Below are 17,998 nucleotides of genomic sequence, written 5' to 3'. Positions count from 1 at the left end.
ACTGGAGTCCTCAGGAGACCTCCAGGTATGGGATAATCTCAGTGAATTAGAGCAGCTATCTTCTTCTCCTTCTTTGCTTCCTTCCTTCTCTTGTGTCCAGGCACAGCATGACCTAAACAAGACAGGTAACATCATCAGCATTCTGGATGCTTCTCCCTTAGAATGTTGGAATTTTGAAAGAAAAAAAGATGATTTTCTACTATAATACTACACATAGCCCAAATACAAATTAGAAAATGGAGAGGTGTGGTCTATAGATGGGAATCTGAAATGTCCTACTCTTCTATCAAACCCATATTGCAAAAGGCAAAGAAAATGATCTACAATTCCACAGTTATAATTTCAAAATCAATTCAAATATAAAATTTATTATGCTCATACACTCACACTGAAGGAGCCATTATGATGATTTTCGTGGCCCCAAAGAGACCCCATATTAAACTGCTAATAAACAGATCTTCTCCTAGTGTTGACCACATGGGTTGTAATGTACACTGGGGCAGAATGTGCTCCAACTCATGCCCAAATGTAGGGCAGTGGACGGCTACAGATCGATATGGAGACAAAATTTGAGTTAAAAATAAAAAGGCGAGGCTAATTCTGGGCAAGCAACCATCCTCGTAGGGAATATACTGTTTCTGTCTCTGTCCAGCAAGAAAATTTGCTTGGGTGCTTGCTGGTACGCGTGCTTCTAGGGTCCACCCTGTGTGCCACAACTAGAAAACTCTGCCAAAAGGAACAAACGAAAGGTAAAGACAATGACCTTTGCCTGGGCAAAATAAAAACCAGTAATAATACCTTCCCCGTGCAGGGTTATTAATACTAAGCAGTATACACTGCTAGCATAACAGGTACTTAGAAACTGCTTTTGCTAAAAAGCATGGACTCTTTACCCAGGCCTATGAGTTCATCAGAAGGAGGAAAACAAAACAAACCACTAAAACTTGGCATTTCTACCTCCATTTTGCATTTGTCTCCTTACATTGTCTTTCTCCCTTGCAATCACCTTGGGTTCCAGGAAGGACAAGAGTGATCAATATCATCTTTACCACGAGAACTGAAACAAGCTATGCCAAAGGAAAGGAACAGCAGAGTCTTAGGTAGAGTCTCATAAATGAGGACAATTACTTATTATAAAGTTGCTCTGGGCCAGGACTCATCCCACAGGATCCAGATTGCTCAACTCAGGTGATGACAGATACCCTGAACCCAAACTCAGATAATCACTAGGTTACACCCTGCCTGGACTTGTTTAACTGTTCATGATTCTCCTTCCTTGCTCCAATTCTTTTTCTGTTAAACCTCCAGCTCATGTCTACACCTGGATGATGGGAAGGCTTACTTGGGCTGAAATGGCTATAGCATGTCCATGCTGCATTAATAAATCTCCTTTCTCTGCCCTGCACCGTTCCCAGTGTATCTGATGTATTGGGATGAGACAGACATAGGTGGAACCTTCGGTGTTTGGCCTGCAGCTTCAGTGACACCAGGAAGAGACTTAAAAAAATAAAAGAAATTGGGAGGATTGGGGGGGGGGGTGTAGGGGGGAGGCTGGGAAGGGATGTGAAGGGTAAACAAAGGAGGAAGCTGCAATGCTTGATAAGAAATGTACGCATTATCCTGCCCATGTAATTGTAACCCCTCTGTACAGTATGTTCACAAAAAAAATTAAATTAAAAAAAATAAATTAATTTCATTGGGTGAACAACAGTAGGGCCCACAACCTTAAAATAACAATGGAAGAGTTTAAACAAAGACAGCCTGCATGGATTGAAAGAGTGCTTCTAGACGCCACAGGTAAGTGATGACAAATGCACATACCAGGGTGGTGAGGAGCAGGGTGGTCGCCTCCCGCCTCTGAACAGTTGTCCAAGCAGTGTCCAGGGGGCCCCACAGAAACTGGCTGCATGCCAGAACTGGATGTTCTTGCCCTGTGGCTGAAGACACCACATGCTCTGGCTGTACAAGGCATGGAGAAATCAGTTGGGAGCCAATGGAAGCTTCATCCCTAGTGGCTATTCATAGTGCCAGAAACCCTCTGCAGGTTGCCAGGGAAGAAGAGCTGCCAAAGGTCCTACTTGGTGAAGGCCCTCCATGTGTTACACTGTCAGCATGCCCTACAGGATTGACCCACGGGTACAACGCTGGCACAATGAGTATGGCTGCAAACAACCACGTTCCAGTTGTACCTCAGGCCACTCTGTGGGAGGGAACCCACGCTTGGTGCTGTTAGCCCAGACAGAAACCTACAGTTGGGAAAGAAAGAGGCCCCAGGAGACAAGCACTGACCTTGCTTTGTTAACTAGGATCTTCATGCTGCTTTGGATCTTGCCAGTGCTTAATCTGGTATTCCTTTAGCTGCTGAGTGCCAAGACCAGCTCATGTTCACCTGGAATGGACAGCAGTGGATCTTCAGAACCCTTCCAAGCTTCTTGACACAGTCCCACCATTTTCCGTGGGATGATATCTTGGAACCTTAATTTGAAAAAAAAATCTGGAAGATATACAAGTATACTTAAATGAGGGGGGATGGGAAGTTTCCATGAAATTTCTCAGGCTGCCAGCCGTAGTGAAGGGAAGCCTTTGGCTGATGGACCAAGAAAACATCAGCAGCTGGCACCTATAAGTCAGGCTGTCATGCCATTCTACTCCACCACCTCAGTCTCAGCTGGCACCCCTACTACTTTCTTTTCTTTTCTTTTCTTTTTTGTGTCCGGTCATGGGGCCTTAACTCTGGGCCTGGGCGCTGACCCTCAGCTCTTCAGCTCAAGGCGAGCGCTCTACCATTTGAGCCACAGTGCCATGTCCCGCTTTTTTCTTTTTGCTTATGTGGTACTGAGGAATCGAACCCAGGGCCTCAGGCATGCAAGGCAAGCACTCTACCACTGAGCCACCTTCCCAGCTCACCCCTACTAGTTTCTTAAAAAAAAAAAAAAAAAAAAAAAAAAAAGTTTCTAAAAAAAGGGATCCATGACATTGATCCCTTAGAAGAAGGTAAGGTCTTTTAAGTGGAGGAATGATAGGAGTCAGGCAGAGTTAGAAAACCTGATGGCTGGGCATGATGGTTTGAGTGTGGACAGGGAATCATACCTTGGACTGCTAACATTAACAGGACGTTCAGTACAGCAAATAGGGTCTTGTTGACCTGTAGATCCCAGTCTGAGGAAAAAAAAATAACAGTCCATCTGACCATCCAAGATCATGAGGAGGTGTGATGCCCAATTCCTAATACATTAACTCACTTGTCTAGGACTGACCTGATGTCTGCAGACCCAAGAAAGCTGACCTCTAGGGCAGTCCTCTTTCCTGAGCCCGCCTACCTTTCCATCTGGGGTCTACTTTTACTTTGCTAATTTTAGCTTTACATGAATAAACCTAGTCCTGCTTCAATCTTCGTATCTGTCCTCGAATTCCTTCTCTGCCAGACCAAGAACTCTGTGGCCCCCAGACCCAGTGATGTGAATACAGTAACAATGTCACTACTCCAAAGCTGGGTTCAAATACCTATGCTCCCTCCCGACACTCCCACTGTTGCTAACAGCCTCTGCATTAATAAGTGAATGCTTCTCTGTCCTTCACTACTGCCCTGAATGTGACCAGATCAGCCACAGTGGGAACTCCAGAGTTGGGCTTCTAGTTACAAAACTCTAGTTCAGAAACACTGACAGCGAAACGGATGATTTATTTTAATTAAGATCCATTGAGAAATGCATGTTTTAATAAACCTTGTTTGGTTAACAATCAGATTTTTGTGACACAGTGATTAAATGATGTATTGTTAACAAGTGTGCTATGATAGCTCGATCTAGAAGAATTATCAGGTCTCAGGACTCTGATACAGTCTGATCAATAAGACTGATGTAAATTCCATTAAGAATTCTGTGGTCTAATGGAATAAGAAGGGTTTCCAAGGAGAAAGACGTGCGATGTACAACTTCCCACTTGTAAAAGCTGAAGGTTTTTTCATGTATAACGGTGGGTATGAAATCGCCATGTTACTTTTGGCCCACGGAGTCCATTTCCACATGGCAATGCAACTCAGTGGAACCTTAAAACAAAAAACACAACTGAGTTTATGACAAAACTTCCGATCTCAGCGGGCGCTGGCGGCTCCGGAGGCTGAGCGCTGAGGATCAGGGTTTGAGGGTCCGCGGGACTCTCGCCTCCAACAAACCACTCAGAAAAAGCCAGAGCGGAGCTGTGGCTCCAGAGGCTGGGGCGGTGCCCGGGCCCCGCGCTCAGGCCCGGGGCACGGGGAGGGGGACCCCCGAGAGCCCAGGCTTCTTCGCGGGAGGACGCGGTGCGCCCCGCCCCTCGGGTCTGAGGGCCTCTGTGGGCCGGGCCTCCGCGTGGCCTCTGGCTGGAGGGCTCGGCCCAAGTCATCCCTGGCGCCAGAAAGGCCCCCGGGGGCCAGCGCGTCCCCGGGGTCACGGCCAGCGCCCGCGGGGCCGCAGGGGTCGCGGGGGTCCCGCCCGCCGCTCCCGGCAGAGCCCGGCGGGGGCGGACCGCTCGGAGAGCACGCCGGGCCGGCTCACGGGCACGCGCGCACGCGCTCGGCCCTTCGGGGCCATCGGGTCGCGCGCGCCCTAGCGAGACGCCGACCACGCCACCCCGCGGGCTGGTCGGGACGGCGGACGGCGGGGCTCCAGCCGGTCAGGGCCAAGGGCAGGCCAAGGCTGCGGCCAGGTCTTCACGCCAGCGGAACGGCTCCCCGGGCCGCGCCGGCAGGGCCGGTCACCCCCCGCCAGTCTCCCCCCACCCCCCGGCCCCCACGCCCCCACCGGGCCCGCACCCCGGCCCAGCCCGGCCCAGCCCGGCCCGGCCCGGCCCGAGGCGTGCGCAGCGGGAGCTGGAGCCCCTCGCGCGCCCTGAGAGGCGGTTGCGCCTCAACCGTCTGCAGGAATCGACCAATCAGAAGGCGAGTGGTCGCGCGGATTCCCCGCCCTCCGGCGCGGAAGGCGGGAAACCATGGTGACGAACTGCCAATCAGGAGACGCGTTGTTGCCCGGAGCCCCGCCCCCGGCGGGGGGACCCGGTGACCGGCGAGGGTCATGGGGCGCGAGGGCTCCTGAGGCGGGCCCCCCCGTCCCGCGCTGGGCCGCGGCGTCCCCCCCGGCCTCGCGGTGGCGAGCGGTTCCCGGCCCGCACTCTCCGCCCGCCTCCGGCGGCGGCGCGGCCCATGAGGAGGGGGCGGAGGCCCGGAGCGGGCGGCGGGCTCGGCGTCTGGGCGGCCCGGGCCGGGCAGGCGAGGGGGCGGCGGCGCGCCGGGCCCCGCGCGGTGATTGGCCGCCCGCGGGCGGCGGCCGGGGCCCGGGCCGGGCGGGGCGGGCGGGGCGTGCGGGCGGAGCCGCGGCGGCGGCGGCGGCGGCGGCGGCAGCGGCGGCGCGGCAGCCGGGACGATGCTCCTGTCCCTGGTGCTCCACTCGTACTCCATGCGCTACCTGCTGCCGGGGATCGTGCTGCTGGGCTCGGCGCCCACCTACGTGCTGGCCTGGGGCGCCTGGCGCCTGCTGTCGGCCCTGCTCCCGGCCCGCGTCTACCAGCTGGTGGACGACCGGCTCTACTGCGTCTACCAGAGCATGGTGCTCTTCTTCTTCGAGAACTACACCGGGGTGCAGGTGAGGCGCCCGGCCGCGGGCGCCGGGACACGTGCGGGCGGCGGGCGGCCGCGGGAGGAAGTTTGGCCCGCCCGCCCTGCGGGCTCGGGCGGCTCCGCCGGGAGCGTCGGTTCCGAGGCCGCGGCCCCGGCGCCCCCCCCCCCCCCCAGCCCGCGCAGGGCCCCGGCCGGGCGCCGCGGCCGGGCCGTCTAAGTAGGGCAGGCCTCTGGCCGAGCCCGGGGTGGGTCGGGAGGCGGCGCCCGGCCGGCCCGGAGCCCCGCCGCCGGGGGGTCCCCGCGACTCGGGGTGGGCTCGCAGGGCGGCCGGGTGCTGCCCGCGCGGGCGCCCCGTTGTGCGGCTTGGGTTGGCACCTGAGCCGGCGGAGCCGTGCCGGTGGGCGCCCCCCCCCCGTGGCCCCGGGAACCCCGTGGCCTCTGAACTCGGCCCCAGGCAGGTAGAGCCGGGGCGGCGATCAGCCGCCGGGTGCACACGTGCAGGTCCGCAGACAGGTCCGGATCGGAGACCGCCTCGCCCCGGGCCAGGCCGGCGCCCCGCCGCGGGTATCTGTGCGGGAGGAACCTTGGACGGGCCTGGAACCCCTTTTGGATTAGGGGGGCTTGGGGAGAGAAGAAAACACCCCACTGTTGGGAGTCCGTCTCAGGAGAGCAGAATGGGACCTCATCAATTCAGGCCGAGTATTCCCGCCCAGCCCCTCACTGGACCGCTGGGTGCATAACTCCCCATCACAGGACACCCTAGACCACGTCAGTCACCTCCCGGGGAGACTGCATTCCGTGTGGTAGGTTATTTTATTTCCAGGGAAAACAATGGAATACATCCCAGGTAGTAAAACATACACTTTGATGGTAAAAAATTACCCATATTACTGCAGACTACAGATGTCCAATTTTTTATTTCCTAGCAAGTGCTTTCTGAGACAATCCTGAGATTTTTTTTCTCTTATTAGTACCGTAAAATAGCCCTGTAGGAAGTGGCGCTGTGGCTTAAGCGGTAGAGCGTACGCCTTGTGCTGAAGAGCGCAGGGACAGCGCCAGAGTTCAAGCCCCAGGACCGACAAAAACAAAAAATGGCCCTGTATCCATTGATAATCTTCGTTTATAACCTTTAAGTATAATCCACAGGGCTGGGAAGGTGGCTCAGTGGAAAAGCGCTTGTCCTGCATGTCTGAGGCCCTGGGTTCGATTCCTCAGCACCACATAAGAAAAAAGCTGGAAGTGGCGCTGTGGCTCAAGTGGTAGAGCGCTAGCCTTGAGCTGAAGAGCTGAGGGACAGTGCCCAGGCCCAGAGTTCAGGCCCCACGACCGGGCCCCCCCCCAAAAAAAAAAAAAGTTTAACCCACATTCTTATCTTGATAAAAGTTTATTGGGGATCCTAGAACTGCATACTAAGCATTAAAGGTAGACTAGGAACATTGAATAAGAATATTAGGTGCAAGACTGATTTTTTTTTTTTAATTTTGTATTCCTTGTGTTTTTTATGCCAGTACTGAGGCTTGAACTCCTGGCCTAACTCATTTGGCTTTTTCATTCAAGGCTGGCACTCAACCAACTGAGCCACAGCTCTACTTCTGGCCTTTTGCTGATTGATTGGAGATAAGCATCTCATAGACTTTTCTTCCCCAATTAGTTTCAAACAGCTAGGATCACAGGCCCATGAGAACCCAGGAATTTCTTGTTCTAAATGTTTTGGGGGCTGGAGCAGAGAAAAATTATGTGCTGTTTAGTAACTATACCTTATTTAGTATATTAGTCCTTTTGTCCCCTAGAATTTAGGTATCCCATGTAGACAACGCCATCATCATTTTTTTTTTTTTTGGTCGGGCATGGGGCTTGAACTCTGGGCCTGGGTGCTGTCCCTCAGCTCTTCAGCTTAAGGTGAACTCTCTACCACTTGAGCCACAGTGCCACTTCTAGTTTTCTGGTGGTTAATTGGAGATAAGAGTCTCACAGACTTTCCTGCCGGGGCTGCCTTTGAACCATGATCCTCAGATCTCAGCCTCCTCAGTAGCTAGGATGACAGACATAAGCCACTAGCGTCCAGCTTCCATCCAACTTTTTTATAGTTTCATTTCATATGAAATCAATGTGAGAAAAAAATGAATATGTTTAAATATAAGACCAAATGAAAGATTTATAGAGACATTGTACTTTTACTATATGCCTATTGATTTTCATTAATAACATTATCAATGAGATGGGTTTTGTTTTTTTTTTTTTTTTTTGAGACAAGGTTCCAGCCTAACCTGGAACTTGTGATCCTACTGGCTCTATTCCTTGAGGGCCAGGATTACAGTCTTGTATCACTGTACCCAGTTTGATTTAAATTTTAGTTTTCTTGTTTTGCTAAGAAACTTTAAAAGATTTATTTCATAGGTTTTATTTACAAGGCTAGAGATGATTCTTTTATGCAGTGTATAAGTATAGTTTTTATTTCCAAAGTTTTAGTAACTGAAGAGGATATATGTTTTTAAATAAAAGATCATCAAATTACAGACATTAAAGAATTATTTGTATTTTTTATTTTTGTCACCTATTTATTAGCACAAGGAGCAGTTTCCTTGTGACATTTCCACTTGTTACTTGTTAAAGTGTACTTCAGTCTCATCCCCTCTCTCACTTTCTCTCCCTCTTCCTAAAACAGTTTCAGCAGGTTTCATTGAAGTGATGTTTTTAATTAGAATTTTTTAATAATGATACTTTTGTGTCCTTTCATTCTTGGTTTTTAAAAAGTGTTTCACAGTACTTGTCTCAGAGTATTTTGTTTTGCATAGGATTTTCAAACTGCAGAGAAGTAGGTCCGTGAGGTGGGTCATCAGAACTTGGCAGGGAAAGGTACTCGAAGATTCCATTGCAGTCTAGGTAAACGTCTGTTCTTTCCTCATTTCATATGGACTGCTGTTGCTGACATGGCTCTTGGTGATTTATCCTTTGGGTCTTTCAGAGTCTTTTACCAGAATTGAAACTCCACGGAGCACCATGTACTCCTTCAGAATAAGTAATGGGAATTTTGTCTTCTGCCTTTCTCTTAATTTGAGTCTGATGAAAACCCACCTGCCCCCTTGCCGTTGTGCGAGTCCTTGATTGCAGTCGCCTTGCCCTCTGTTTTGGCCGCCATAACTTCAGACTTAAATTTGTTCTCACAGTTCTGGAGGCCAGAAGTCTGAAGACAAATGCAGGCTGGGTTACATTCCCTCTAGGGTAAGAATCTGTTCTTTGTCTCTTTCAGCTGCTGGTGGCTGTCCTCATTCCTGGACGTGGGGCCACATCAAGCCAATCTCTGCCTCCCAGTCAGTAGTGTTTCCGTCTCAGAAAGGCTCTCCAATCTCCCTCTCCCTTTGTTTGCTAAGGACACTTGTCAGAGGGCTAAGGCCCCACCTGTACAATCCAGGATGAACCCTCACCTCAAGACCCTTAATCACACCCATTCTTCACATCAGGGATAACTAAGGCCACACCGTACAGGGTGCCTAGAAATGAACACTGTAGGTCTGTCTGGTCGGTGTCATGTTATTTCTTAGTATTTGCATATTAGCATATTGGGTCTTTGGTCTTTGCTTTTATTTTTTTCATACTAAAATAAAAGGCACCTGATTTCCTATGGCTAAACTTACTTGAAAAATAATTTCTCATAATATTTTAATTTTTTATTTATCAATTTATTTTCACTTCTTAAGTAGAACATTTGATTTGTTATTTTATAGTGTATTCCACATAATAACCAGCTTTTTCATGGTTTGGTGCTCTCTAATTTATTATTCAAATGTGAAATTACCATCTTCTGTAGTATGCCAAAACATAAAACAACCCAGAAATCTGGAATCATGTTGAGACATCTCCTATATAATATGTTAATAGATGATACACATTCATGTTGAGACTTCTCTTATATTTAATTGGTGAAGGCATTGGCATTTGATTTGTTCACCATGTTAAATGTGTGTAGAACTTAAGTGTGGTCTGATTGGAGATTCAGATGTGGGGGCCATTTGTGTCCTTGAGCCGGAGCTGATGGCCAGCTGGGAGGCCACACAGGAAATGGGAGCGCTGGCAGCAGTGGCTAGGCTTGAAAAAGGAGTGATTTTATCACCATTTTAGTTCAGCTTCAATCAGTTGAATTTGTTTGGATTTACTTTATGCTTTCCATCAGTGGTTTTGACTACTAATGTTCTCTCTCCCAAATGCTAACATAAAAGAATAGGATGTGAAAATATCCACTCATTTATTTTACTTTTGAAATAGGGTCCCACCTGTAGCCCACTCAAATAGCTCTCACCTCAGCCTTCTGAGTTGCTGGGATTACAGCCATGCGCCACCATATTGTTTATATAAAATACACTTAACACTTTCCTGTTGACCAGTATTAAGTACCAACTAGTTTGAAAAATACTGGAGGTGAAATAAGTAATGTAAATCTAAGACTTTTGTGTTTGTATAATGTATTGAGCCAATTGCTAACTACTGAAGTGATTCTTGCTTTTATGGAACAGTTTCAGGTTCCTCAGAAACAGTGAAGACTTCCTATCTAGAAACCACTTAAAACTGGTTCTTTCCTGTAGTGCTGTCTCATCAAAGTAGTTATAGATGAGTAAGTTAAGTTTGCATTCTGTACCTTGCTGAAAAGCAGCTAAACTCCTGGAATTAAGTATGTTTATTTAGAATGGAAGGTACCTCATAAGTCATCCTGTCCAACTCCTCTTATCATACATTCTTCCTAGATATCCAGTCTCTTCCTGGGTCTGTGGTCTTAACTAGAATGTGAACTTTTGTCTGTGGCTGTATTTTTATTTTTCTCTGCTTATTCTTTGTCCACATGACCCTTTACAAAGACCCTAAGTTAACTTGTGGCCTAGGTGGGGCTGAAGGACTGGGCAGGCCCCGGAGTGCCTGCATGTTTGCCTTTGCTTGCTTAAGCGTAAGGGAGAAGCCTCTGATATAGGAAATTAGACATTGCCCAATCAAGTACAGTTCTAGTCTAACAAATCTGGCTAGGAAACTTGTTTCCTTATGAGACATAAGAAAAAAGGAGAGGAAAAAAATAACTAGAACTTTGTTTTTACAGTTTATAAATAAACACCTCTGAACAAATCAGTTATTAAGGTTACATTTGTGTAAAGCTCTTTAATGCTTTATTTTCTATTTTATATCACAGATGTAATAAACACTGCCAAAATATTTTAAGAAAGTTATATCCCACCCCATCCCCCCCTGCAACCACCACCTTAGATAGTTTTCTTGAGTATGCACAACTTGAATTTTCTCCCCTTGGTTCTGTGGCTTGAACCCAGAGCCTTGTACAGGCTAAGCAAGCACTTGGCCATGGATCCACTGCATATCCTCATTCCATTTTGTTGTTGCTGTTTCAGTGCTGGGGACTGAACTCAGGGCCTGTGCGTGCTAGCAAGTGCTCTACCTGAACTACATCCCCAGCCCTGATGTTCTTGCAGTAGTATTAAATAAATACAGGAATTATGGAAAGACTCCTTCATTAAGCTTACTTCTCAAAGGGTTTTCTGATATGCATACACATAGCTTACCTTCCATTTCTTACCAGTATGTCGAATTTTAAGGAACTAAACTGAGTTGATACTTGCATTAGAGTTTTGCTTTAATATTTTCTCATTTTGGTCCTTAAAACAGGCTGACAGGGCTGGGATGTAGCTCAGTGGCAAAGCGCTTGCCTAGCAAGTGCAACATCCTGGGTTCGATCCCCAGTTCCAAAAAAGAAAAGACCAAAAAAAAAGCTCAGGGCCAGCACCCTGGGTTCAAGCCTCAGGACCGGCACACACACACACACACAAAAGATAATGTTCAGGTGTTCAGGGTAGTGGAAAGAGTGGACATTTGAGATTGAACAGAATTTCAGGACCATTTTAGAAGTAGCTGATAGAGCTTTGTGATTAGATATTAAAGAGCAACATTTACTGAGTACTGCTGTGTCCAAGTGTTGAGGAACTCGGGCATGAGCAGTTGACGTTAAGCCAGGATTTAATCCAAGGCTGGCTAGCCTGAGGGCCCATGTTCTGAAGATACTTTATCACATGCTGTGATTATATCGGTTGAAATGAGTTTCTTGCTCTCAAGAGTATTTATGCTGTGACCAACAAGGACAAGGAGTTAAAATACATGCTCATCTGAAAGTGATGGAGCGTTGCTTATTCACTTTGTGATACAGAGCTCAAGGAACTCTTTAAGGTAATGACTTGCTTGAGTTATTCAAGAATGCTGTACTGTTATAGAGTACTTGGTTTGAGTCCAGCACAGGTAACATAGTAACATGGTGTGGTTGGGGTAAAAGACCCTTGATAGCTAATGCAATGAATGTGAGGGCTTCCGGGGCTTAGCACTCAAGCTGTCTATGTTCTGTCCTGGCAGTCTACTCTATTCTTTGGTTTCACTGCAGCCCAGCTGCTCCTCCCTCCTCCTTCTCTTTTCCTTCTAGTATCAAGGTAATTTTAGCAGTGATCTAGCTCAAGCCCCAGCTGCCCTTTGCTTGTCATGACTCCACCCCTTCTCAATGTCACCATTACTTTTTTTTTAAGAAGAGAAGGTTTAATAATTGATAAAAATGTTCAAAAATATTCAAATCAGAAATGCTTTAGAATGTGTACCATGAAGTCAATACTTCTCAGCAAGTAGGGAAGGTCAGACCTCTTTAATGGAAGAAAAAAAAAGAAAGAAAACAGGAAAAAGACTGGATTTAAAAAAAAAATCAAGACGGTCGTTAAAAGTGTTTTAGGTCAATATTGATTTTTTTGTTTCTTTGGGTTTTTTTTTTTGGGGGGGGGTGGGGGGTCCAGTCGTGGGGCCTGAACTCTGGGCCCTGGGCATTGTCCCTCAGCTCTTCAGCTCAAGGCTAGCGCTCTACCACTTGAGCCACAGCGCCACTTCCGGCTTTTTTCTTTTTTTCTTTTTGCTTATGTGGTGCTGGAGAATCGAACCCAGGGCCTCAGGCATGCAAGGCAAGCGCTCTACCACTGAGCCACCTTCCCAGCCCTTTTTTGTTTTCTTTTAGACAAGAATATTTCAACTATCACTCAAAGTTTGGTGGCACATTCTTTAGTAGGTCCTTAAGGCAATGTATTCCAACTAATGTACAATTTGATTGGATGTTAACTTTTTAAAACATCACCTCAAAATATATGCTCAAAATAATGCCCTCATAATAGCCTTTTTAAAATGTAGTCTGATGTTTCATAAAAAAATGTTTTATTTTGTGGCTTTATTACAGTAGTGCTAATAAGCACTACTGTTAAGGGTCTACCACATTTCCATCACAAACACCTATTCCTTAGGAGCTCATCATCACCATTACTTTTATGTAACTAATTTAATGTATATCTTGTCCCCTCTGTAGGACTGACCTCTTGTTGGTGACAGAAGAGAAAATGAGGACTTTCCCCTTTAACAGTGAGGGCAAGCACTCTACAGAGAGTACAACTCTTGAGTTTCTCTGAATGCTTAGATGAATCTCTGGGGGAATTCTTAAATGGTCCTGGTATTTGCTAAACGTTCTATGTCACAAGGTTTACACGTCTAGTGAGTCTTTTGAAACATGAATTCTACTCTTAGGAGTAAGGCAAGAATGGGTGAGGTCAGAGGCTGTTAGAGAAGGGAGTCTGTACCAGTCAGGAAGCAAGCTTTTGGTTACTTGTCAGTAAAAGCCAGTAATTTCTGCAAAGTTTGAACCCATGCATGTCTCCAAGCTTGGTTTCATTTCTTTTACTTCTCTGTAGGAACTGGCACTTAAACCCAGAATAAAAGTGTTAACGTGGGTATTTTAGAAGACTTGGTGCATATAAATAAGTGAGCACTAGCTGCAAGTCAACTTGGCTTATTGCCTACCTTGGGTGAGAATTCCAGGAGCATGAAGAAATGAGGGCGATGATTCTTAGAAAGGAGAGGTGTATTAAGTTTTAGCTGCTCTTTAAGTGCTAATCAGACAGGGGCTAGTGTTTTAGACTAATAAAATAATCTCTGCCCTTAAGTTCACTAGCAAGGCACAAACAGAAAGGTGTCAGGTAAAGGAAAAAACCATGAATGTGTAATGAGATAAAGGCTAACATGAAAAGAGCCAAGAACTTTAGAAGTAAAGGAAGGGTACCACTGAGTCCCGGGGTGGGGGTGGGGGGTGTTGTTTAAACCCAGTGGGAGTTATGCTTATAATAAAATGATTCTCCTGAACTCTAGCTCTGGTTTTAGTGTGCATTGCTATAGGCAACTTTTTATGTTTCTTGTGGGTACTTACTATTCAAGTTGAAAACTGCATAAGCTTTAAATTCATGGAACCCCTTCTAACTTTAACATTTTCTCTTTGGAGTTTTTGCAGTCTAACTCAGGTTAGAACCTGAGTCTGATTTCCATTTCTTTGGTGCACTGTGTGTCAGGTTAGTCAAGTCAGCTTCTCAACCTCAGTATTCTCATCACTAAATGGATGGAATATTTTTGTCACACTGGTCTCCAAATTGTCTCCCTCAGTGATTTGGACATCGTAGATGCTGAGGGGAAAACAACAACAACAACAAAAACAAAAAAACCAGCTGTTTGTGGGTGGCTCACACCTGTAATTCTAGGTACTCAAGAGACTGAGATCAGAGGATCACGGTTCATAGCCAGTCCAGGCAGAGAAGTTCATGAGACTGTTATCTTCAATTTACTGCTTCCAAAAAGCCGGATATGGAGCTCTGGTTCAAGTAATGCTAGCCTTGAGCAAATAAGCTAAGAGACAGCATCCTGGCGCAAAAAACAAAAATAAAAAAACATCCTCTAAGGATAGTACCAAGAGATACATATGCTGAGAACCTAAAATTTTATGATCTATAAATTTCTATTTGAATTTTCTGATACTTGTTTTACATTCTGTTTGTAAGCTAAATAATTTTGCTAATTTGATCTTATTTGAGAAGAGTATCATAATTTTACTGATCAATGAAATATTTCAAATTAGACCCCAAAAAATCACCTATAGGATTTGTATGCTTACAGAAGAAATCTTTTACCGGTTAATTGATAATGTACACTTCCCTGTTGCTTAATGACAGTGACATGCTTTGAGAAACACTTCTAGGTGATTTTATTGTATGAATATCATAGTGTACTCATGCAGACCAGAGGACTTTGACTCATCAGTCTGTGTGGCCTCACGGTGCCATATATAGATAGAGTACACTAAAATAACCATGCAGGTGTGGTGCACCACATACAGAAGTCAGCCAGTATTCCTGAATGCCATGTGCTGTCTGTAATTGTATGTACCATACTTCTGTGTGACTAGGGGGTAGTAGGCTTGGTGACATTAGCAGTCCGCAGGCACATACATAATACGTGGACAAGACCTAGGGTAGCTATCATTACTATGTGCTAGTTGGTTTTCAGTCTCTGTTATCGGTGAGCTCTGTTATCTGTAGCTTACAGGCTGTGGTTAACTGAATGTCATTCATTATGTGGTGTGTCACTATGTTTCACTGCGTAACAATTACATTTTAAGCTCATTTCAAGTGACTGAACAGTGTAAACTGCTAGTCCTGGGGCTTAAACTCAGAGCCTGGATGCTGCCGCTTTTTAGCTTTTGTGCTCATTGTTAGAGCTTTACTCCACTTCTGGCTTTTTGGTGTTTAATTCGAGATGAGTCTCACAGACTTTTCTACCCAGCCTGGCTTTGGACCATGATCCTCAGATCTCAGCTGCCTAAGAAGCAAAGATTACAGGCGTGAGCCACCAGCTCCCAGCCTTCAGATGAGGCTCTAAAAACTAAGTGAACATCAATTTAAGCCATTACCAGGATGATTCACATATATTACATTAAGATGTACCGTTAATCATTTTACTTTTCTCTCACATCTTTTTAAGTTTCTAAGTCTGAAAGATTGGTTTTTTTTTTGTTTTTTTTTTAAAGTTTTAAGTAGAAAAAGCTGCTCTATATTTTAGCTTGTTCTTTTTGAGTTCCAGTAGGTAGAGTAAGTAGTGGATGAAACAACTTGGAAAGGGTATCACCCTAATATCAGCTTTGAGATCATGGGGGTCTTTGAATAGCAGACTTGGTTTTCAAATACCTCAGCCCACCAAGGCAGGACCAGTGAGTCTTCAGGCACCCTTCTAATATCAGTGCATGAAAACTGTCTGTTAGTGACTTACTTGCAGTGCCCCTTATAGTCTATGGCCTAGTGATCTCTTAAGCAAGCTCTCTGTAGGAAAGAAGAGTCTGGAAGGTTCAGGTGTTGGCTTCAGCTTGGGGGCTAGACAGTCCCCAGAGAGCCATGAATATTTCCAAGAAAGTGAAACCTGAAACACTCTTGGCAATAAATCTGCCATACTCTTACATTCAGCCTGTCCAGGGGACAGTGGCTCATACCTATTTATAACCCTGGCTACTTGGAAGGCTAAGGTCAGTTTGGAGATAGCACGGGCAGACAAATCTGAGAGACGCAAAAAACGAGAACTGTAAGTGTAGTGGGTTCGCTCTCTCACACACACAAACACATGCTCTCTGTCACACAACTCTTACACGCTCACACCCACACACAATTTTCATCTTTTTCCCAGTGGTCTTGAAATACTTCTGCCTCATTGCTTAAAGAAGGGCGACTGCTTACAAGCTGGTATCCCAGTTTTAACACTCCTATCAATCAAACTATTGGTGATCTGTGTACTTTATTGATAAATTTTATTTCAGATAATAAGGCACAGATTTAAACACATTGTATGCTTTTTCTAAGGAAGATGCAGACGTAATCTGAGACCGTGGCCTCTATAACTCACATCATCTAGTATATTTTTACAAAGATGTTGGGTTAATGAGTAGTGTCATGACCAAAAGAAAATCCTGTAGACTAAATCTAGAAAGCCTTAGGTAATTCATAATCCTGCATAATCCACAGTGACAAGATAGAGAGAAATGAATGACCTCCACAAGGAAACAAAACACTGCTGCCTTTCAGAGTGTACACTCCATTTCCCTAAATCCTATATGCAGAAAATTTAGGAAATATAAAACTGCAGAAGACTAACAGTGAAACCATGTCCTCACCACTCAGCTTAAGGAATAAAATGTGGTCCAAAGGTATAACAACTCTGAACAACTAAATGAACTGTTTATCAAAATGAGCATGAGGAAGGGAAAACATGTTTTACAGGGGAACTTAGTGAGGGAGGAGGAGCAAATGCAATGCAATCATGATAGAGTATACTCTGCAAAAACTGAACCAAGTAACTTGAGGGTAGGGATGGGACAGGGAAAATGGAGAGCAACAACCACCAGGGTGGCATTGGTCAAGAACCATTGTGCTCATAACTTGATGCATGGAATCGCAACTTGTGTATACAAGGAGCTAATAATAATTAAAAAAAATATGACTGGTATACCAAATGCTCACTTCGTGTACTCACACCTGCAATCCTAGAGGATCCAAGAGGCTGGGGTCTGAGGATCATGGTTCAAAACCAGCCTGGGCAGAAAGGCCCATGAGACTCTTACCTCCAATTAAGCCAAAAGCTGGGGGCTCAAGTGGTAGAATGCCAGCCTTGAGCAAAAAGCTAAGGGACAGCAGCGTCCATGCTGTCCCTGAGTTCAAGCCCTAGTACCTGCATAAACAAGCATAAACATTATTGGTAGACCAGCAGGCCAGCCTCTTCGTGGATTCTCCTGAGCACCCAGTCCTTGCTGGAGCTTCACAGTACTAATCAGAGAGCCAAGTTCCCTCCTTAAAAATAAAATTTTATCTTTTGCTGGTACTCCAGAGACTTGGGTGTCCTGACCAGAGCCCTCCTGGTCTCCTTGCCGCTATTCCTCAGGGCCTTTCGGCCCTGCCTGGCTGTGGGCTGTGCACTGTTCCTGCATAAGTCTCTGACTGTCCAGCTGGTCTGGTGTTTATGACATTTTTCCTTCCCCTCATCCTCTGAAATCAATGTTTTCACCTTTGTGTCATGTTGCATCGTAGCGAATGGGATTATGTCTCTCTCTTCTACTATATTGTAGGCTATTTGAAGGAAGATTTGTAAAATTTTATATGTTGTTAGCAATCAATAAATGCTTATAGATTTTTTTTTCTCACGAGGATATCCATCATGCTCTCTGGCTTTATGGCCATTAACCTGCCTTATACTTGACTATGAGGCTTCTAAGGGAAATCTAATTATTGTTAATTGTGACTAGAGAGGTTATAAAATCATGTGTCAGTTTTCACATTGTCCTTTTTGTATGATATTTTAATATCAAAGTAATGTTTCTTTTTCTCTTTTAGATATTGCTATATGGAGATTTGCCAAAAAATAAAGAAAATGTAATATATTTATCAAATCATCAAAGCACAGGTTTGTATTTCATTTGCATGAAATTAGGGCATTATTTTTAACAAGTGGTACATAGTCATTCAAAGGAGTTTTCTA

General features: G+C 45.7%; 1 protein-coding gene across 2 annotated transcripts in view; it reads left to right on the top strand.

Moving 5' to 3' along the window:
• The first annotated feature begins 5,342 nt into the window (after positions 1 to 5,342).
• Agpat5 (1-acylglycerol-3-phosphate O-acyltransferase 5) overlaps positions 5,343 to 17,998 on the top strand; it is a 28,863-nt gene continuing 16,207 nt past the window's right edge. The window contains exons 1-3 of one of the 2 annotated variants that reach the window (XM_042699864.1): positions 5,343 to 5,361; positions 5,392 to 5,618; positions 17,854 to 17,923. In XM_042699864.1, the coding sequence (XP_042555798.1) occupies positions 5,400 to 5,618; positions 17,854 to 17,923 (289 nt within the window). In that variant the 5' untranslated portion in view covers positions 5,343 to 5,361; positions 5,392 to 5,399. The other variant, XM_042699863.1, reaches the window with a different exon arrangement.

Source organism: Dipodomys spectabilis, unplaced genomic scaffold, assembly GCF_019054845.1.
Source record: "Dipodomys spectabilis isolate Male_0828 unplaced genomic scaffold, ASM1905484v1 ptg000263l, whole genome shotgun sequence".
NCBI lineage: Eukaryota > Metazoa > Chordata > Mammalia > Rodentia > Heteromyidae > Dipodomys > Dipodomys spectabilis.
Note: the sequence above shows the minus strand (reverse complement) of the source record. Positions and strands in the feature narration are given on the sequence as shown.